Source organism: Castor canadensis, chromosome 2, assembly GCF_047511655.1.
Source record: "Castor canadensis chromosome 2, mCasCan1.hap1v2, whole genome shotgun sequence".
In the NCBI taxonomy this organism is placed as follows: Eukaryota; Metazoa; Chordata; class Mammalia; order Rodentia; family Castoridae; genus Castor; species Castor canadensis.
The window spans coordinates 135,144,349-135,167,067 of NC_133387.1; the positions used below are offsets into that span (position 1 = coordinate 135,144,349).

The 22,719-nt window shown below is 41.8% G+C and overlaps 1 protein-coding gene, 1 non-coding gene and 1 pseudogene across 2 annotated transcripts in view; 2 read left to right on the forward strand and 1 right to left on the reverse strand.

Annotated features, from left to right (window-relative positions):
• Positions 1–15,532: 15,532 nt before the first annotated feature.
• Positions 15,533–15,636, reverse strand: LOC141420993 (U6 spliceosomal RNA). The gene has a single exon (XR_012445701.1). It is a non-coding gene; the product is annotated as a U6 spliceosomal RNA (small nuclear RNA).
• A 3,310-nt stretch (positions 15,637–18,946) lies between these two features.
• On the forward strand, positions 18,947–19,881 carry LOC141417481 (large ribosomal subunit protein eL8 pseudogene; annotated as a pseudogene).
• A 1,185-nt stretch (positions 19,882–21,066) lies between these two features.
• Sord (sorbitol dehydrogenase) overlaps positions 21,067–22,719 on the forward strand; it is a 30,914-nt gene continuing 29,261 nt past the window's right edge. Inside the window, exon 1 of the mRNA XM_020173506.2 lies at positions 21,067–21,260. Coding sequence (XP_020029095.1) covers positions 21,195–21,260 — 66 coding nt within the window. The 5' untranslated portion in view covers positions 21,067–21,194. The remainder of the gene's footprint in view (positions 21,261–22,719) is intronic.

The following is a 22,719-nucleotide window of genomic DNA, read 5'->3' on the forward strand; positions in this document are numbered from 1 at the left end:
ATTCAGTATCATCATGACAACAAAAAATGACCCTAAATTTTTCTGGTCTACCCCTCAAATCCTTGCCACCATCTCTGTGCCTGATACAAAGTGGCAGGTAGACTAGGAAGAAGGTAAATCATTAGTGTAGACGTGTGCTGTCCATTACAGAAGCCAGATGTCGCTATTGGGCACTTGAAACATGGCTGGTCTGAATTGAACCAGATATAAGTACGAAATACACATTGGATTGTGAAGGTTTACTTAGAAAAGAAACACTTTATATTAATGACATGTTCAAATAATATTTTGGATGTATTGGGTTTAATAAAATGTATTATTAAAATTAATTTCATCTGTTTCTTTTTACTTTTTTGTGAGTATATTAATCGTATAAGGGGGGTTCTTTTCAGTATTTCCATAGATCCGTACACTACAATTTGAAGAAGCTCATCTCCTCTAATACACTCCCTTAATTTCCTTCCTACCTCTCCACTTTTTAAAACAGTATTTAGTGCATTCTATTATGCTATCTATATGTATAATATACATATATGTGTGTGCATATATATGTAAAATACTTTGATCCTGCTCACCCTCTCTTTTCCCTCTCCACTACTGATTTCCTCCCTTCAGACAGTCTTCCCTTTGTACTCAGGTCTCATTACTATTATTATTATTATTATTATTATTAGGTCTAGGTTCCGCATATGAGTGAAGCATGTGACATTCGGCCTTTTGAGCTTGGCTTATCTTGATCAAAGTGATTTATGGCTGTATAATACTGCAATGTGTTTGCATACCATGTTTTCTTTATCCATTCATCAATTGTTGGACACCTAGGCTGCTTTTAAAGCTTGGCTATTGTGAACAGTGCTGCAGTAAACATTGGGTGTGCTCTCTTGTATGTTGATTTATACTTCTTTGGAAATATGCCCAAGAGTGGTATGATGGGGTCATAAGGTAGGTCTATTTTTAGTTATTTGATGAATGTCCATACTGATTTCCAAAGTGAGTATACTAGTTTACATTCCCACCAACAATATATGAGGGTCAAAAATCAGATGCCAGTAGTTATGTGGATTTATTTCTGGGTCTTATTCTATTCCATTGGTCTACATGTTTGTTTTCATGCCAGCACCACACTGCTTTTGTTAGTAAGGCTTTGTAGTATAATTTGAAGTCCAGTATTGTGATACCTCCAGCATTGCTCTTTTTGCTTCGCATTTCCCAGGCTTACCTGGAACTTACTACATAGCCCAGGCTGGCATCTAACTCACCATCCTCTGCCTTAGCCTCCTGAGTGCTGGAATTACAAACATATGCCACCAAGCTGGCTTCTTTTACTTTTTTGTGGGGGGAGGAGTTGTACTGGGGTTTGCTAGGCAGATACTCTACCACTTGAATCACTCCGCCAGCCCTCCTTTTACTTTTTTAACATGGCTACTTGACTATTTATTTTTGAAGACAGGATCTTTAAAAGGAGACAAGGCCCAGACTGGCCTTGTACTCACAACCCTCCTGCCTCTGCTACCCACGTGTTAGGATTATAGACAGGTGCTTCTACACTCAGCTACAATATAAAATTATATGGGGCTCATGTTATACATCTATTGGACAGTGCTGTTCTAAAGGCTGTTTCCCAAGTTGAGGTAGCCTAGAATCTTTAGAAAAGTCTTGGGGGAATACAGATAACTCTTAACATTGAGCCAGGACTCAGGCCCAATAGTATTTACCAGTCCTGACCTGAATCCAAATTCCAGGGACCCATCACTTGGGTCTGTGCTGGGGCAGAATGAAGTTACAGAAAGAAAACTTAACTTTCTTCTTCTGTGCTTCCCTGTGACTCAGACCACGGGGACAATATGACAGAATGTTGGTGTATTCTCTGTGTTTCTTTCAAGCAGCTTCTTTAAGAACATAATAGCTTCTAGGCAGGTGCTCTTACTGCTTGACTCACTCACCAGCCCAACATCATAGCTTCTGAATGGCAAATTTTTGGAGCCGATCTGGTGGAATCTTCCATAATAGCAACTAGGCTTTTGATCAATAGTCAGTATACTGCTTGCCTAGGTAACTTTTTTTTTTTTATCAATTTTTAGGTCAAATTACTAAAGACATTAGAGATAACATCTATTAGCCAGGCACTGGTGGCTCACACATGTAGTCCTAGCTACTTGGGAGGCAGAGATCAGGAGGATTAGGGTTCAAAGCCAGCCTGGGCAAACAGTTCATGAGACCCTGTCTCATACCCATCACAAAAAAAAAAAAAAAGGGGTTGGCAGAGTGGCTTAAGGTTAAGGCCCTGAGTTCAAGCCCCAGTACTGCAAAAAGAGAAAAAAAAAAAAAAGATAACATATATTACTAAAGTAAAACCCTGAGAGTATGAGGATAGCAAAATGTTGGAGCAGCTCTAGCCCTTGATAACTCAGCAAAGCTCCTCCATTTTTGGGTATCCAGTTTCCTCATCAGCTCTACTCTGCTACCTTCCTTTTTGGTTCTGGGCTTATATAGCCCTCTAACTAATGCTGTCAGATTCTAACTGCCCCTGATACCCTAACACCCTCCTGCCTCAAAGCCTTAACTCCTGATAATCTCCTTTGCCAATAATATTCTTCCGCTTCCTTTATGCCATAGTGTTTCATTATCCATTTAAAAAGTATGTATTAATTAAAGTCTTTTGCAAGGATCAAGGATCTGGGTGCTGGTGACTCATGCCTGTAATCCTAGCTACTTGAAGGCTGAGATTGGGAGGGTCAGGATTTGAAGTCAGCCCTGACAAACAGTTCGAGAGACCCCCCCATCTCCAAAATTGACTGGAGGTGTGGCTCAAGCAGTAGAGTACCTACTTTTCCAGTGTGTAGCCCTGAGTTCAAACCCCAGTCCCATTGGGAAGAAAGAAAAAAAAAAAAGAATCAAGGATTAATAGACTAACTTCAAGTAACAGGAGTGTATTTTAAGACTGTACTGGCAATAAAGAGTACAGGCAAACTATGGAAATCCACAAGTAGGAACTCTTCTGGGTCTGAGATTGCTCTAGGAATTTCAGTGGCAGAAACTCATGGATCTTCACTGTACTGCTCTGCCATTTATAAATGCCTCAACTACTCAGACTGCTTATAGGGAGACTTCTCTGTAGTTCCTGGTTTTTCTAACATCTATATTTTTTCTTAATCTCATCACTTTAGCTTATTCATAGTTCCTGTTTCCTCATAACTTGCTTCTGGCCTCATCTCTTCCTCCCTTTTTACATCTTTTTAGCCTTAGTTCTTGTCACTAATTGCCTGATTTCTCCCCTCCACTACTTATTGTCCATTTCAGATTCTTGCTGTTACTTTACCTTTATTTTAAAATATATTTATTTACTTTATTTTGAGAGAGGGGTTAGCTATGTAGGCAAGGCTGGCCTTGAACTAGTGATCCTATTGCCTCAGCCTCTCAACTGCTGGGATTACAGGCAAGTACTTTTTAGGCAGAACTTTCTCGACTAAGTTGCATTGTTAGTTACCGATCAGTTTACAGATTTGGCCATCTTTGGGATAGCAGGTGTTCACCCATGATTCAATCAACTGTGGACCAACATGGCTGCCCAACTTCCCTCTCAGCAGGGGCTGTGGACATGCCAGGCCCATGGCACCTCCTAGCTACTTTCACGTATGTCATCTCATTTTAATCCTTGTAACAATCCTGATAACAGTTATCATTCTATTTTCTGCAGATGAAGAAACTGAGGGAAAGGGGATACCCAGCATGCAATTCCAAATCTGCCATTAGAAATCACCATATACAGCAGGGCACGGGTGGCTCATGCCTGTAATCCCAGCTACTCAGGAGGCACAGATCAGGAGGATCTTGGTTTGAAGCCAGCCTGGGCAAATAGTTCAAGAGATCCTAACTTGAAAATACCCATCACAAAAAAGGGTTGGTGGAGTGGCTCAAGGTGAAGGCCTTGAGTTCAAGCCCCAGTACTGAAAAAAAAAAAAATCACCATATAGCAGCCTGGTTAGTACTTGATTGGGAGAAATCACCATGAAGCAGCCTCAGTGAAGCATTTTAATGAATTCTCTTGAAACAGAATTAGAGGAAGAGAACTGTCAGACATCAAAGAATACCACCCTTTGTTCCTTTCACAAATATATAAAGGACAGTTTTGCTAAAAGAGCTTGCTCTTGGTGTGTGTGTGTGTGTGTGTGTGTGTGTGTGTGTGTGTGTGTGTGTGTGTGTGTTCATGTTCTGTGGGTTCATACCAGGGTTAATACTTACAATAGAGTCTGATAGATAAACTTTAAGGCAGATCCATCTTTTACCATGATTTTTACCATGATCCAACTTAAGGTAAATATAGGTGCATTGTGATGGTTAATCTTGATTGCCAACATGACTGGGTTGAGACCTGCCTAGGAGATGAGTGTATCTGTGAGGGCATTTTTCAGAGGGTTAACTAAGGCAGAGAAGACCTGCCCTTCATGTGGATGCACCATCCAATAGGCTGGGGTCCAGGTGGAATAAAAGGGAAAGAGGGGATTGTTACTGTGCTATTCCTGACAATGCGGCTCAGAAACCTTTGGAACTGGTTTGTGGTAGGGGTTTGAAAAAGTTTGGAGGAGTGGGGTAGAGAAAGCAGAGAATGCTGTAAGCACAGCATTGTGATGGGAGCTCAAAATGCACAATGTGGAAAGGAATCCAGACAGTAAAGACTGTGCTCATGTTACACTGTGGCAAGGGACTTATCTACATTTTGTCCTGAGACCTTGTGGGTGGCTGAACTGTAATCCTAGCTACTTGGGCGACAGATCAGGAGGATCTCAGTTGGAGACTAGCCTAGGCAAATAGTTTGAGAGACAACCCCCTTTTCCCAATCTTCAAAATAACCAGAGCAAAATGGACTGGAGGTGTGGCTCAAAATACCCTGAGTTCAAGCCCCGCCCCCCCCCCCCCCCCCCCCCCCCGCAAAGTGATGGACTAATGTACTTAGAGAAGATTTCAAGGCAGCCCCCTAGTCAGGATGTCACATTGGTATGACTGACTTCTTTACCAGGTTGATATAATTATGAGCAAAAAAGCATAGCAGATTTGGAAAAACTTATAGTTTTCCCAGAAAAAAGTTGGGTCCAAGAAAGGCTTGGATTTAGAAAAGATAAGCGCCATTAAAAAGAAACCATGTACTTTGCACAGAACAATTGGGAAGATGTGTTGAGGACATTTTAGGACTTTTTTGGTCCCCATCCATCAGGCTCCTGGGTGTAAAAATGTAGACTTACTAAAAAGATTTCCTTGAGAAGAAAACACCACCAGGGCACCCTATGAGCACAGGATAGCCTAGAAAGTTGTTTCTCCAAGATTCATTTCACCATGGTTGCCCACCCAGGCACTCAGAAGCTGCTGAAGCTGTGGCACAAGGGGGCCCAGCTACTGTTCAGACCTTGGTGTTATCTATGTGATGTGGGTTTTGCAGGCATGCTGAATGCAAGAGTTGTGGGGTCCTTTCATAGCAAAGCCTGGGAGACCAGGCAATATGTAGCAGGCTAGAGTCTCTGCATGAACCACCACTCCCCGACGCCCAGAGGCTGATACTATAAGAGTGAAGCTGAAGATGCTTCAGAGACCCCAGGAGGAGGTTGGAAATGCCTAGAATGTGGAACATCTGCAGAGGAAAGTTGCAGGCTATGAGTGCAGTCAGCACAAGAGAGAGGCCACGCAGACAAATGACAAGGCCATAGAGGCATGGCTACTCAGGACCTCTGGGGCGCACGTCCCCTACCACAGTGTGTCCTAGATTGTGGACATAGAGCTACAGGGTTTAATGTTTGTCCTACTGGATTTTGGTCTTGTTTTAATCCAGTCCTTCCTTTCTATGCTCCCATCCTACCCTTTTGGAATGGGAGTGTTTACTTTGGGTCATTGCATGTTGGGAGTATGTAAATTTCTAAAAATAAATTTTTACAGGAGGTCATAGTGAAGAGATTGCTTGAGTCTTAGCACACATTTTGAACTTGAACTTTTTTTTTTTTTCCATCCTGCTCCCTCTGGACTTGGACTTTTGAGCAGTGTGACACTTTAGAGACTTTGGGGAAGGAATTAATGGATTTTCAGTTGTACACAGGATAGTTATATCATGTTAGGTAGAATTATGACCTGTTATGATCTTTATTTGGAGATTATGTATGGTATAAGGAGTTGTGTTTAGGTGTCAAGTTGACAAGAAGTAGACTTGGAGTGATCATCTTGACTGGATTGAAAGCTGCCCAAGAGATTAGTAACACACACTTGTGGGTGTGTCTGTGAGGGTGTTTTCAGAGAGGATTACTAAGGGGCAAACTGTCCCTGAATTAGGGGAGACACCATTCAATAGGCACTCTCTCTTCTCTCTTCTCTCTCTCTCTCCTCTCACTTCCTGACTGCTATGATGTGAGTTGCTCTGCCTTGCCACACCTTCCCTACAATGATGGACTGAGACCTCTGAAACTGTAAGACAAAATAAATCCTTTCTCCCGTAAATTGTTTTCTTTCAGGTATTTGTCACAGTGATTAAAAAAAAAAACAAACCAAAAAACAACAACAAAAAAACCCCCACTAAAACATGCACCATCCTCAACCAATATAAAAATGTGCACTTACAAGTCAATGAAAGTATATTTTTTAACCTGTTGCAATTTCTTTCACTCTGGACCTTGGGATATGGGATTGGTGGAGAAATAGTTTGGGGGAAAGTCATGACTTAAGGCTCTTCAGATCTCTTCTTGGCCAAGAACAAAGTGGGTCAGGAAGGTTTTGCACATGTGGGTATAGGGTACATGTGGTGGGGCCAACTAAGCATAGTAGATTAGTATGATCCCTGAATACACCTCACCACTGTCATTGAGGAGACTGGAAAAGGTGAGAGTTACAAAAAATAATACAAGGGAAGCCTGTAGAATAGTGCCTGGCTGTATTCATTTCTTCTGGCTGCTGTAACAAATTACCAGAAAGATAGTAACTTAAAACAATACACATTCATTCCATTTTCTTGCTGTTCTGGAGGTCAAAGTCTGAAATTAGTTTCACTGGTCAAAATAAAAGTATTTGCAAGACCGAGCTGTCTCAGAGGCACCAGGGGAAAACCTATTTCCTTTTCTTTTCCAGTATCTAGTGCTACATTCTTGCATAGCGTCTGTTATCACACTGCTGTCTTCTTCTGTAGTAAAATCTTCCTCTACCTCCCTCTTCTAAGGACACTTGTGATTACTTTTAGACAGCCCAGGATAACTTTTTCCACAGTAGAAAGCATTCACAAGTTCCAGCGATTAGCACCTGGATGTCTTTGGGGGCCATTATTCAGCTGGGGTAGATACTATTATGTGCTAAGCACTTCATATGTGCTCTTTAATTCTCACTACAGCCCCATGAAGCAGGAGCTGCCTCATAGAGGTAGGTATAGTTATCCCTATGCTAAAGAGAAAGGCTTAGAGAAGCATCTGCTTAAAATCAATGGTAGGTGAACTTCCAACCAAGAGACCAACTCCAGAGCCCATGAGCTTAGCTTATATCACATGCTGGTTTTGGGGAGAACACCTATGAGTACACCTGCAGTAAAGGTGGTGCTCCTCCTATTTTTCTACTTGAATTATTTGGGTTGCTGTATGTTTTCTTGGGGAGGGGCTGCCCTTCCCCCATAGAAAGTCATCTCCTTCAGTACAAGGAGTCTGTAATGCATTTTTTTTGTGGTTTGATCTACATATTGAAAATGAAATCGATATTGTTGATTTAACTGCCCAAACTGGAGAGCACAGGACAATTTAATGTAAAGAATGTTGACCAGCCAGGCACCAGTGGCTCACATCTGTAATCCTAGCTACTCAGGCAGCAGAGATCAGGAGGATTGTGGTTTGAGGTCAGCCCAGGCAAATAGTTCACCAGACCCTATCTCAAAATTACACAACATAAAAGGACTACAGGAGTGACTCAAGTGGTAGAGTGCATGCTTAGCAAGTATGAGACCTTGAATCCAAGCACCAGTGCTGCAAAAAAAAAGAATAAAATTCATCCTTACTTTGTCAATCCATAGAGGCGATGTAGTGAGAAGGATGAACTTCTAAAGGTCAGCTAGTTTTCTAGTGGCCTGGAACAGATAAAGAAAAAAACAAGAACCCTTCAGGAAACATCCTTTCATTTTGTTCTATGAAGAATAAATAGTGTTTTTTGTTTTGTTTTTTGTGAGACTGGGGTTTGAATCCAGGTCTTCAAGCTTGCAAAGCAGGTGTTCTACTGCTTGAGCCATACCTCCAGTCTACTTTGCTCTGGTTATTTTGGAGATAGGGTCTCAAGAAATATTTCCCTGGGCTGGCCTCAAATCAAGATCTTCCTGAGCCCAGCCTCCCAAGTAGCTAGTATTGCAGGTATAAACCAGTGGTGCCCTGCATACAGTGTTTGTTCACACAGCGCATTCTAGTCTTTCTGGCACAATGGGACTGGGATTAAATTCAGAATATTCTCAGAATAGATATCTTGCAATAGAAGAAAGAAAATCCAGGAAATGGATTGTGAAGAAAGAGATTCCACAAGGTCAAAGTGATACACATTGTAAGTGATGGTGGGAAAAAGCGCAGTGTGAAGGAAAAGGAAGAAGTGGAAGTATGAGACCTTGGAACTGCATTCCCAGAAGACAATAGAATGTGATGAAAGAACAGAAAGGAGGGTATGGCAAGGAGAAGAAGTTTCATTAATATAAAACTTTCTCTAAAACATGAGCAAAAGAACCAGAAATGACCATGAGAAATTTAAGTCATCTCATAATGGACCTGTTTTCCTTTGGAAGGGGGAAAGTACTAGTATTTGATAAGTCTGAGAAATCACAGTCTTGTCATTGGTGAATCCTGTAGCAGCTACTCCAGAAACATGAGTCACCAACATTTCCTTTTCCTTCCTCATTGCTATATAACTTGACTAGAATGGGTGAGAGAAAAAGATGGAAGTTGGAAACATCGTTGTCAGTGTCTCTAAGGCAATAGGGGGCAGTGAGGTGGCTAAGGTACCAGTCCTAGAGCTTTTAGATTTCCACTGATACAGCTCTAAGGGGATTGGATGGATGTGCTTGTTGGTTTATCAGTACTTCCCCTTCCTGACAGCAAATTTGTGTGAAGTCAAAATGTCACCAGAAGGTTACCCAGTAGCTGGTGTGGCGGTAATCTTCCAGTTAATCAGGAAGATAGAGACTTCAAGGCCAGCCTGGGCACTTTAGTGAGGCTCTGTCTCAAAAAATAAAAATTAAAAAAGGGGGAGTGTATAGCTCAGTGGTAGCATGCTTGCCTAGCATGTGTGATTCCCTGGTTTCAAAGGAGGAGGAGGAGTAAGAAGTAAGAGAGAGGAGGAGGAGAAGGGGGAAAAGGAGGAGGAGGAGGAGGAGGAAGTTGCTGATTAAGTATGAAACCTTGGAGGATGTGGTATGTTTGAGGCTTCCAATGGCTAACACCACCCTACTTCAGTGGCCTGATTCCTCCATGGCTGTTACTGAGATGTCCCTACTGTGGGGACTGGATCCTCATGCCCTTTATCAGGGAACTATCTCTCCAGGATGGTTTGGAGACAAAGTATCCCTTCTGCTAGCACATTTATTTTTCTTCCCGCTGTTGTACAATTGATTAAATTAAGCTTAACCCAATCCTGGAAATAATATACCCAGGCCACTTTAATGTGATCTGGGTGTTCCTGAGACTCCTCTATTATATGTTCACAAACAATCCCTTTGGCTGTTGTGTTAGTCACCTGTCTGGTACTAGAACAAGTACCTGATGTAGTCTACTTACAAATAGAAAAGGTTAACGTTTGCTCACAGTTTTGGAGGTTAATCCATGGTTGGCTGGCCTGGTTGCTTTGGGCCTGTGGGAAGCACATAATGGAGAGTACAGGGTGGGTAAAATCTCTCACCCATGGCTGGAAAGCAGAAGGGAGAAAGAGGGCAGGACCAGAGTCCCACTGTCCCCTTCAAGGATACACTTCTAATGATCCAACGATCTCCCACTAGGCCCACCTCTTAAAGTTTCCACCACCTCCTAACAGTGCCTCTAACCCATGGGTCTTTGGGTGACACTAGACATCCAAACCACAGTAGCTGTGTCATATTTTACTAGTGTCTGACCTCATCCTTTTTATTTGAGTCTTATTATTTATTCTAAGTTTTGGGACTACTTTGAGGTGTCATTCCAACATACTATTTGAATAAATACTGTCTTATTAATTCCACAAATGAACGTTATAGAGTAGTTGGTATTATTTTTATCTTAAAGCTAAAAAAAACTTGTCACTAAGAACTTGGATAACTTGTCCAAAGTTACAGAACTGTTAAATTATAAGAATTGTGGCTGGGTGTGGTGCTGCATGCCTGTAATTCCAACACTTGGGAGGCTGAGGCAGGAGGATTGGAAATTCAAGGGCAAGTTCCAGGCTAGCCTGACCAAAATAGCAAGATCCTATCTCAAACAACAACAACAAGGCAAAACAAAAACAGAAGAAAACAAAAGTGATTCCATCCGAGATCAGTCTGATTTCAAAGTTCGGTCTCTTTCTATATACCTGAAATGACTGTCAAAAACCAAGCTTCTAAACAGACCTTTTGATTGGGAATTTACTGTTATGTTTTTGATGATGATGTTTTATACCATGTACAACAGTGGTTCAAAACTGATCGCACATCAAATAATGTTGTTGAACTAATAAACACTACACATGCTTCTTTTTTTTTTTTTTTTGCAGTGCTGGGGTTTGAACTCAGGGCTTACACCTTGAGCCACTCCACCAGCCCTTTTTTTGTGTTAGATATTTTCAAGATAGGGTCTTGCGGAATTATTTGCCTGGGCTGGCTTCAAACCTCAATCCTCCTGATTGCTGCTTCCTGAATAGATAGGATTACAGGCGTGAGCCACCAGCGCCCAGCTACACATGCTTCTTTTTTTTTTTTTTTAGAACACATGCTTCTTAATATACAACTGCAATTCAATTTGCTAGTTTTTACACGTTAATTTTTTTTTTTTTTTTTTGCGATTCTGGGGCTTGAACTCAGGGCCTTCACCTTGAGACATTCTGCCAGTCCTTTTTGAGAAGGGTTTTTTGAGATAGGGTCTTGTGAACTATTTGCCAGGGTTTGCTTCGAACCTTGATCCTCCTGATCTCTGTCTCCTGAGTAGCTAGGATTATTACAGGAGTGAGCCACCAGCATCCGGCCTATTAAAAAAATTTTTTTTGAGACAGGATCTCTCTATATAGCCCAGGCTGGCCTCGAATTTGTGATCTTCCTGCCTCAGCTTTCTAAGTGCTGGGATTACAGATATGCACAGTTTTCCTAGGCATTATCATCAGTCATGCACAAATAATGAAACTGGTATGTTTTGTCTTCTCCCTTTGCCGTAGCTTCCCCATCATCTGTTAGTTGGTGTAAGTTCCTACTAGTTTCTCCAAGGAAGGCTCGTGGAAACAATATTTCTTGAGTTTCTGCATGTTTAAAACTGTCTTACTGTGCCTTTTCAGATACGTCAAGTTTGGCTGGGTATAAATGGTGTATGGCACTTACTGTCCTCGAGGATTTGCTAGGCATTGTTTCTAGCAAAGAATGTTGTATGGAGAATTCCAAGATAGGTCTAAATGCATTTTTTCCTCTTTCAAGTGACTTGATCATTTGCCCAGTTTCCGAAGGACTCTTTTAGCTTTGACATTAAGTAGTTGCTTCTCAGTGTTGCTACATTAACTTTTCCTTGGACACTGGGGACCTTTTGGACTTTAGATTAAAATATTATTTTATATTTCTGGAAATTTTTTTTTACTTATATATTGAAATTGGTTTTCTTCATCAGGGTATCCCTTATAAAATATTGAATCTTCTTTTTTGTCTGTCTTCCATGTGCATCATTTTCTCTCTAATCCTTTTAAACTTGTTCATTTCCATTTAATTTTGCTGACTTTTCTTAAGCCTCTCCTCTAGTCCTTTACTGTAGTTTTTGCAGTGTCGCTACAGTTTTGTGAAACTTCCAATTTTGCTTTCACTTATTTGATGGTTTTTATTCCACTGTCCTTCTTGAGGTCACATTTCTTTTTTTTCCTTTCTTTTATTTTATCATTTTTACATTTGCTTACATGTGTATACACCTCCCCTTTCCTTCTACCCTCCTCCCCCCACTTGAGGTCACATTTCATTTCTTTCTAATAATTCATCATCACTTCTTTTAACTTTTTCTTCTCTCCTTTATGCTATTTCTCTTTTTTATGCTATATCTTATAAAGGCAAATGAATTATTGAAATTTTCCTTCATATTTATTTTCAAATTTTATTTACAAAAAAATTTGCAAGTATAATGTAAAGAACTTTATTTTGTAATCCACTGAGAATAAGTTACCAATGTTATGTCCCATCAAAATCAGGAAATTAACATTGATTTATACATATTTATTGTCAGCCAAACCTCAAATCTCATTCAAGTTTACCATTTGCCACAATATTTGTGACAGCAAAAGGATTCAGTTCAGAATCAACTGTTGTATTCAGCTGTCCTTTTTATTTCCTTCCATCTGAAACAGCTCCTCAGGATTTCTTTGACTTATATGACATTGACACCTTTAAAGATTATAGACACTAATTGTAGTATGTCCTCAATTTGGGCTTGTCTAATGTTTTCTCCCGATCATATTCACTTATCATTTTTGTCATGAATATCTCTGTAGTAATGCTGTTTTCTTCTCAATGCATACTAACAAGCAGTGCATAATTATAATTTGATCAGAGTTACTAACTGGTAACTTGATTAAGGTGGCACATGACAGACTTCTCTGCTATACAGTTACTCTTTTTCCTTGTGTAAGTGATACATATTTTGTGAGGGGGTGCTTTTAGATTATATTACTACTTGTTCTTTGTCAAACTTTTAATTTACTAATTTTTTTTTAGTATTTTTGAGACAGGGTCTCATTATGTATCCCAGGCTGGCCTTGAACTCAAAATCCTCCTGCTTCATGTCACAAGTGCTGAGATTACAGGTATGTATTACCATGTCTGCTGCTACTAATTAATTTTTTTATCAACATGGACTTGTGCTTTCCTATTTCATTAGGTTATTATCTGGTCTGTTACTATCATGATCTTCTAATGTATTTTTAAACATTTTTTGTGTTGTTGTTGCTAGGGATCAGACCCAGGACCTCATTCATTCGAGACAAGTGTTCTTCCACTGGATTACACCCCTCTATCCCACTATCAATATTTTTATGCTCTGAATGTTTGATTTTGCCAAAATAGAAGACTCTAGAAGCTGGTTTCTGTGTCTTTTGATACGTCCCATTGTTCTGGTACAAGATGCTCCAGGTTCACCTTGTACTTTTCCTATTCCAACTGTAGATTCAGGTGTTTTTTCAAGGAGTCCTAGTTTGGTGAGGAATGGCATTTTGAAACCAAGCTGTGGTTTCTAGATGTACTTTTTGCAATCAGTGTCACTGTTCCCAAGCTCTTTGGTTAGACAAAGCTATGGAGAGAGAAAGAAAAAATGAGAGAGAGAGAGGGTAGGGAGATATCGGGCTCCTATTACAGCAAATATTTATTTCCCATGGTTCTGTACCTTGGAAGTCCAAGATCAAGGTACTGGTAGATTTAGTGCCTGGTGAGAGCCAATTCCCCATAGGCAGCATTTCTCCTGCACCCTTAAGCAACAGAAGGGAGCAGAAGAGTTTCTTGGGCCTCTTTTTATGAGTATTAATTCTATTCATAAATATTCTGCCCTCATGATCACATCACCTTCCAAAGATCCCACCTCCTAATTCTGTCACTTTGGGAGCTAGAATTTCAGCATATAAATTTTGGGGAACAAAGCATTCAGATCATAACAGTATGTATATATGTGTATACAGATATTTTGATGTCTACCTACCCATAACGATAACTGTGAGTTCATGCTGATCCTCCAATTTTATCCAGCACCATACAGGGTTAATCCTGTCTTCTCTCTTTCCATACTCACACCTCCCTTCTCCAACAGTGAGAAACCTCACTCCCATTACCCTTGATATATCTACTTATTTTATCAGTCTCCTTGTATGTGCCAATCTCCCATATTTGTGACAGACTCCACATCTGAGGGAGGAAAAACAAAAAAGACTAACTTACCCAGACTCCAATACCCCCCACCAGCAGCCCCTCTAACTCATCCTGTTCCTACTCAACAACTTTCACCACACTGAGGTGTGACCCTCCACATGTATGTCTTTTCACCCTCTGGACTTTGACACCCATGTTACAACCATTCCCCTGTAAGCATGCCCTTCTCATCACACTCAGGCTCCCACACCTGTATTGCCCCACCCTCATTCCCACCTAGACCCCCTGGCTGAACTGTCTCCACACTTGGATGCCTTCTTCAGTTTTATGGCAAACTGTTCCATTACAAAATTCATTTGCTTCTCAGCAAACTTTTTCTGATGAATGTCTTTGTGTTTTCTTTTCCTCTCTTTTTTTCCTTTTATTTCTTGTAGCATATTAGCACAGTTCCTATTCTTGTTCTTTACTAATTTCTGAATGAAGTGAGTTGTTTCTGGATCAGCTATTTTTCAGGTACAAAATGAAGACAAGAAGATAAGGTTGGAGCTGGTGGAATGGCTTGAGTGGTAGAGCACCTTCTTAGCAAACATGAGGACTGGAGTTCAAACCCCAGTACCACAAAAAAAAAAAAAAAAAAGATAAGGCTGGGTTCTGGGATAATAGGAAATTTCCCTATGACACAGGGGTTTTGCTTGTTGGTTTTTATAACAGCTTTTACCTTCTGCTTCTCATACCTGCAAAAATAGTCATAGCATTTCCCCACTGAACAAATCATCAGAGAAGATAATCAAATAATCAGTTCTGTCTTATTCATTGTATCCCCGAGCACCTCATAGATACTTATTGCATGTTTGCTGAATGAATGGATAATAACTCCATTTGAATACAGGTCCAAACCCAAACTCCTTTTCCATGATCACCAATTACCTCCTTCTAGTAGTTATCTCTTAGACTATAATGGCTGGGGCAAATATGAGAGTTTATCTGACAAACTATAAGCAAAAGGACTGGAGACACATGGCTCAAGTGGTAGAGCACTTGCTTGGAGGCCTTGAATTCAGTAACCAGTACTGCCAAAATATTTCACAACTGTTCTGACCTTTGGAAAACCAAAGACCGGTGGCACACAATTTTTCTTGTTAGTACACTATATAATCCAGATGTGCTGCTCTCTCTTCTTCTAGAGATGGGCCCAAGGAATAGGATCCTGAGTTTTAATCTTTAAATTCCAAGAAGTTTTCACAGCAGAAACTTATCAACTTGTTAAAGCTATATTAAGTGGAGTGTCTCATGGTGCTGGGATGTTTGGGGAATTAAGCAGAGGTCCAGAGAACCTGTCCAAGCAGACAGGCCACCACAAAGGCAAAACCAGCAGTTTATGAATTATTCAGTAGAATGTCTGAGAAAGTCATTCCTCACCATTATGAATGCTGATGTCTGTTGGGAAATTGTGTAGAACTGTTACAAGAAGTTGTTTACATTCTATAGCTTTAATAATTTTTAAAAAATATGGAATGTTTCACAAATTTGCATGTCATCCTTGTACAGGGGCCATGCTAATCTCTGTATCATTCCAATTTTAGTATATGTGCTGCCAAAGCGAGCATCTATAACTTTAATTTTTAAATCATCAGTTTTTTAAATTTACTTAGAGTGAAATACTTTAAGCCAAAAAACCCACACCCTTTTCTTTAAAATAGGGGTTTTGAGATGGGCATAACACTAATCCCAGTACTTGGGAGGCTGAAATGGTAGGAACCAGAGTTCAAGGCCAGCCTGAGCTACTTAGTGAGACAAAACAGGGCTGTGGGTGTGGCTCAAATGGTAGAGCACCTGCCTAGCAAGTCCAAGGCCCTGAGTTCAAACTCCAGTACCATAAAAAAACCAAAACCAAAAACCCATAAAACACCCAAAACTGGGGCTTAATTTTTGACACTAAATGCTGCTACCTGTTCCCAGAGATTTTTTTTCTTTACTTTGTCTCATTTGAGTCTTAGCACCCACTTAAGTAATGCTTCTAGTTTTGTGTGGTATGTAAGCTTGCTCAGAAATAAGATCATTGTTGAACTAACATAAAAGAATGTTTTATTTATTTATTTATTATGGTGCTGGGAATTGAGCCCAGGTTCCTGAACATGCTAGGCAAACTCTCTACCACTGAGCCACCTCCCCAGCCCCAAAAGAACATATATATTTTTATTGTGCTGGGAGTGCATTGTGGCATTTACAAAAGTTTGTATAATATATCAAATTTATCATATATGAATTCAACCCCTCTATCATTCTCCTTCAACCCCCTCACCCCCCCATTCCTGGAATAGTTTCAACAAATCTCATTTTTCCATTTACATACATGTGTACACAGTATTTGTACCATATTCACCCTCCTACGCTTTTTCCCCACATCCTCCTCCCTCCCACTGGTACCAACCCCCTAGACAGGACCTGTTCTGCCCTCCTGGTTCTCTAATTTTGTAAAAGAAAAAAAATGGCATTTTTGTTTGTTTAAGATAGCTACACAGGGAGTTTCCTCTTGACATTTCCATGTATATATGAATTATAACCTGAATTGGTTCATCTTCTGTATTTTTCTTCTTTTTACCTTTGTTCCCTTCTTACGGTGATTTCAACAGGTTTAAAATTCTATATTTGCATCAGGCACCAGTGCTCATGCCTGTAATCTTAGCTACTCAGGAGGCAGAGATCAGGAGGATCAAGGTTTGAAGGCAGCCTGGGCAAATAGTTCATGAGACCCTATCTCAAAAATACCCATCACAAAAAAATGTAAAGGCCCCGATTTCAAGCCCCAGTAGTGCAAAACAAAAAAAAGCAACAACAACAAAAAACCCCCAGGAAACAAAAACAACAAAAAACTGTATTAGTTCTTGTATGGGAAGTACATCAACTATATTCACCTTCTTAACTTCCTTCTTTAACCCTCCCTCTCTCTAGGGGACCTCCCCTTAGAGTGACCTGTTTCTCAAATATTGCTGTATTTGTATTAGGTCTATATTTGACATATAAGAGAAAACATGCCACCTTTGGCTTTCTGAACCTGGCTAACTTCACTTAAGATGATGTTCTCCAGTTCCAACTATTTATCTGGAAATGACAAAATTTTATTTTCTTTATGGCTGAATTCCACTGTGTATAAATACCACCTATTCTTAATCCATTCGTCAGTAGTGGGGCATCTTGGCTATTTCCATAGCTTAGGTATTGTGAATAGTGCTGCAGTAAACATGGATGTGCAGGCCTTTATTGTGACCTCACTTACATTCCTATGTCCCTAGGAGTGGTATTGCTGGATCATATGGCAGTTCTAGTTTTAGTTTTTTGAGGAGCCTCCATACCATTTTACATAGTGGTTGTACTAATTTACATTCCCACCAACCAAAAGAATATATTTGCAGTACTGGGGCTTGAACTCAGGGCCTTCACTTTGAGCCACTAAACCAGCCCTATTTTTGTGAAGGGTTTTTTGAGATAGGGTCTCAAGAACTATTTACTTGGGCTAGCTTCAAACTGCAATCCTCCTGATCTCTGCCTCCTGAGTAGCTAGGATTATAGGAAATGAGCCACTGGCACCTGACTCCAAAAGAATATATTAATGCCATACTTTTTCTTGTTGCCATGGAGCCTCTGCTGAAATAAATCAGGATTCGAGTTCAAGAATGAAGCAGAGGGTTGGGCACAGTGGCTCACTTCTGTAATCCCAACTATTCAGGAGGTAGAGATGGGAGGATCACAGTTCAAGGCCAGCCTAGGTTAAATAGTTGTCAAGAATATCTCAAAAAACAATCTGTGTGTGGTGGTGGTCCATGTTTGTAATCCCAGCTAGGCAGGAGGTAAGAGGATTATGGTGTGAGGCTAGCCCCTGGCAAAAAGTGTGAGATCCCATATGAAAAATAAAGCAATTATTTACCACTTAAAAAAAAGAGAGAGAGGAAAAAAAGAATGAGACAGAAAAATGATAGAATGTTGTTTGCAGGACACTGTGGCTTTACACTAATATTTAGCAGGTTAAATTGGAACCCTGGAATTCAATTCCAGTTTACTAGTTTAACAATTCTTCTGGTTGTGTTTTGTTTTTCTTTTGTAAATGCAATCAACTGCTTCCAGGAAAGGTGCTTAAGTTATATAAAATTATTTTTTATGAAATGTCATAACTCAATTTATATTTTTTTCTTGTTCGTCCAATTGGTTGTATACATAACTTTCAGAGCTCTTGTATTTGGAAGGCTTAAAGAGCCCACACTTTGAAATGCTGTCTTGGTTTCACTGTTTTTGTTTTAACTAAAGTTATATAAAACTTACGGATTAAATACATTTCTAAATTTAAAAATGATAATTCCAATTCCTGCAGAAGTAGAGGTAGCAGGATCTCAGTTCTAGGCCAGCAAAGGTACTTAGTGTGAGACCCTATCTGCGAAAGAAACTAAAAATAAAATGACTGAGGGCAAAGCTCAAGTGGTAGAATACAGTGGGGAGACCCTCAGTTCAAACCCCAGTGCTGCCAAAAAAAAAAAAAAAAGTCAGTTTAAGACTCCTTATCAGCTTATACATTTACATTTCCAATAAAGAGTTATAGTCTTAAGAGTGTTTTATCTATCAGCCCATCAACTCTCTTTGCCCCCAGCCAACCTTTAAGGTAGTTTCAAGGTGTTACTGCTGGGGAGAAAACATACACCACTCCACGTGTGGGCCTTGTGTCCTTATTTCAGTGGCAATTGTTTTGTTTCTGATTGTTCTGTTTTCATAATTTAAAAATCAAGAAGTATCTATTTCAAGTGGTCCTCAGCTCTTATGGCCATTCCTGGACCTTCTCCTTCAGCTTCACCCATTAGAAAGACACACTTGGGAGACTAAGGAAGCCCCACAAGGTGAGGAGGGGAAGCTGGGTCTTAAATTCAGCAAATGAGTGAAAACTGGAGCCTCATTTCTCTAAGTGAAGTCTGCTTAGCTGCTAAGTGCAGGAGCTGCTGGAGGATCCAGTCAAGCACAACTGAGGCTTGTAGGAAGTGTTTCAAAGCCAATGACCACCTCTCCAGATGGGCAAGATGCCAAAAGGAAAAAAAGACCACTAGGAAGAAGATGGCCCCAGCTCCTGCTATCGTGAAGCAGCAAGAGGCCAAGAAGGTGGTAAGTCCTCTGAAAAAAGGCCTAAGAACTGTGGCATTGGACAGGACATCCAGCCCTAAAGCTACCTCATCTGTTTTGTAAAATGAGTCTGCTGTAACTGGCTACAGGGGATAGGGCTATCTTCCATATGCCCTAAAAGTGTCTTCTGCGATTAACCAGTTCACCCTGACCTTGGACTGCCAAACAGCTACACAGCTGCTTAAGCTTGCCCACAAGAATCCACCAAAGATGAAGCCAGAGGCAGTAGAAGCTGCTGGTTGGGGTTGAGAAGAAAGCTTCTGGCAAAGGAGACATCTCCACTAAGTGACTGTGGTCCTTTGAGCAGGGGTCAATACTGTCACTGCAGTGGAGAACAAGAAGGCTCAACTGGTGGTGATTGTCCACGACATGGAATACAACCATCAAACTGATTGTATTCTAGCGTGCCCTGTGTGGAAAGATGGGGGTCCCCTGCTTCATCACCAAGGGGAAGGCCAGGCTGGGACAGCTAGTCCACAGGAAGGCATGTACCATGGTTGCCTTTACACAGGTTAACTCACAAGGCAGAGGAGATCTGACTAAGCTCTGGAGGCAGTCAGAGCCAAGTACAATGACAGATAGGATGAAATCTGCCATTCACGGGGGAGGCGACATCCTGGGTCCAAAATCTGGCTCTCGTTTCCCTGCTGGAAGAGACAAAGGCTAAAGAGTTAGACTTTAAACCGGGTTAAATGTGATGTTGAGTTCTCTGTACATGAAGATAATAAAAAGAAAACCCTATCCTTCCTCAAAACAAAAACACGAAGGACTTGACTGCCTCTATAAGTGTCCCCCTTAAAAATCCACCTCATTGCCTCGTTAAACCTTGTAACACCCTGTACGCTGCTCCCCAAGCCCCAATTTCCTTTGTCATTATTGGGGCACAAGAGCTTGATCCATCTTCATCACCATTTTTTTTTCCCGGTACTGGGGTTTTTCGAGTTAGGGTCTCGAGAACTATTTGCTTGGGCTGGCTTTGAACGGCGACCCTCCTGATCTTTGCCTCCTGAGTAGCTAGGATTTCAGGCGTGAGCCACCGGCGCCCAGCACCAAAAAAATTTCTTTGCGCTCCTGCGCTGTACAGAACAGTTTAGCAGGTTCTGGTCAAGAAATAAGGCCTGCCCTCAGTGGACTTCCAGTGCATCTGGGGAGTAATCACAGGTGAAAGTACAAGCTGCGTCCCATGGGTTGGGCATGCAGGCTTTGCCACAGGGCTGGGGACTGGGAAAGTCCCCTGGAAGAAGTTAGAGGCTCGGGAGTGTGGTCGGGGGAGGGGCAGAGGATCTGGGAAGTCAAATCCTGAGCGTAGTCCTCAAAGGAGGGAGGAGCCCGTATAGGCCGACCTGTCGGATAAGCAGCTCCCTCCCCAAAGGGAAAAATTTCACTCTTTCTGAGAGAGGCTGAAGGAAGAATTTGGGCAGAACCCCTGCTTCCAACAGAAATTTCATTTCACAGCTTCTTTATACTGATGCATCGGCCTACTGGATGATACACGATTCATTCATTCATTTTGTATTCGGGACAGGCGTTTTGCAGGCTACTGGGGACCCCGACGCCAACTTAGACACCGCATCAGGATAAAACACACGGTGTCCCACCCGCAGCCTCGGCATTGCCATCCTAATAATACAGATCCTTGGGCCTCACCTCGGACCAGAATGTCGGTGCTGGTCCTGAGAATATGCATTCTCAGCAGCGTCCCACATTTCCCCATACCCATTCTTCTGCAGCCTTAGCTTGCGAAAACGCTGATTTGCTGACTGTGGTTTTGCTAACCTTGCGCCAGCCTCTCGACGCAAGCCCCGCCCCCCCACGCAAGCCCCGCCCACCGGATTCCCGCCCTGGCTGTCAAGAAACAGAAGGCCCCGCCCCTGGCTTGAGCTTGCGCCGCAGAGTCCAGGCCCCGCCTTCGCCCGGTACCCTCGACCCTCAGCCAGGCGGCTACTAGAACCAACTCCGGTCCAGCAGACTCCAACCTCCACCCGAAAGCGAGAGAGAGAGCGACATGGCGGCAGCAGATAAGGCCGAGAACCTCTCGCTGGTGGTGCACGGACCCGGGGACATTCGCTTGGTAAAAGGGAAAGGAGGGTGGGGAGCCTACCCGACCCTGCCTCCTTCTCCTCTGAGCCGGGCAGCGGTCAGGGATCCCCAGTTCCAGTCCCACAGGGCTCCAGAAGGGGGTCCCTCACCTTGCAACGCCCTGGTTGCTCAGATGAGCTGATTACCAGGCGGTGGGGGTGGGGTTGGGGTGGCGGTTAGCGGTTATCGCCAAACGAAGAATCTTTCCGTGTGCCTTCGTTACCTAGCCCTGCGCCTGGCACATGACCTGCGCCCAGGATTGTTGAAAACAGATTGAAACCTTCTCCCTCCTTTACTGGCAGCAAATTCTAGTCGTTGCATTTTGCAGAAGCGCTACCGAGAGTCTGCTTGGACCTATCCTGAACTTCTGTGGGCAGACAGTGCAGGGCAGAAAGGGGGCCAGAGGACATTTGAAGCAGTGAAACTTGTATTTAATCTCCTTTGCAGGAACATTATGATCTCGAGAGTACCCAGCACTTAATATCAGCTTTGGCTGAGGATGTAACTTATCATTTACCTCCCTTAGTTCATATGAGGTTCACTTTTCAGCCATTTTCCATTCTAATCTGGTTTCTCTGATCTTGCGGGAGCATTCTCTAATGTCTGACTTAGACTTTGCCTTTGCCCCCTGGCTAGGGAAGCCAAAGTTCAGGGAACTGCTGAATTGTTCCTGTGGTCATGCAAGAGTTCCCTTGACAAAGTTCATTTCAGATGAGCCTGGGATGGCATTCAGAATGTGGGGCAGGTACCAGCTACTTCTGTTGTTCCCCAGCAGCTACTTCACCTTCAGAGATCATGCACCAGGATCTGAATTGGAGAGGCTCTCATCCAGATTAACAGTTGTTGTCTATTTAAGAAATCTGTGGTTGGTCATCTCTCTCTACACAGACTGCAAACAAACTGAGCAATTTCAGATTGTTCAAGACTCCCTTTAATCCCCTCTGTAACACTTTTCTGTCTGTGGACACTGGATTAAGAACGCTTGATCAGAGCAGACCCTCCACTTTCTTGGTTGAAGAAAATGCCATCATCCACAATGTGATAGGCTTCATTAGTTACCAGAGCCAAGGCAAGAACTTAGAAGTTCAAACTCCCATTCTAGTGTTGTTCCCATTCACCTTAGAGTCTCTGCCCAAGGTCCTGAATTAAAACAACACAATCATTGTTTATTGCAGTAAACACCAGGTGCTATTATGTGGAAAAGAAAGTAGTACAGCTTTACCCAGCTTACAGAGTGATTCCGAGCTCAGTCCTTCACAAACATTTACTAAATGAGAGGGTGCCTGCCGTGTGCCAAGCACTGGGCTGGGGGCCCAGAGAGGAGGACACAACCCCGTCCCTAAGTTTCCTGAAGCAGATAGACACATAAGGTAAACAATTACAGCAATGTTCTGCACAACAAAGAATTATCCTGTCCCAAATAGTGCTCTGTGTGGAAATTGTAGATGACT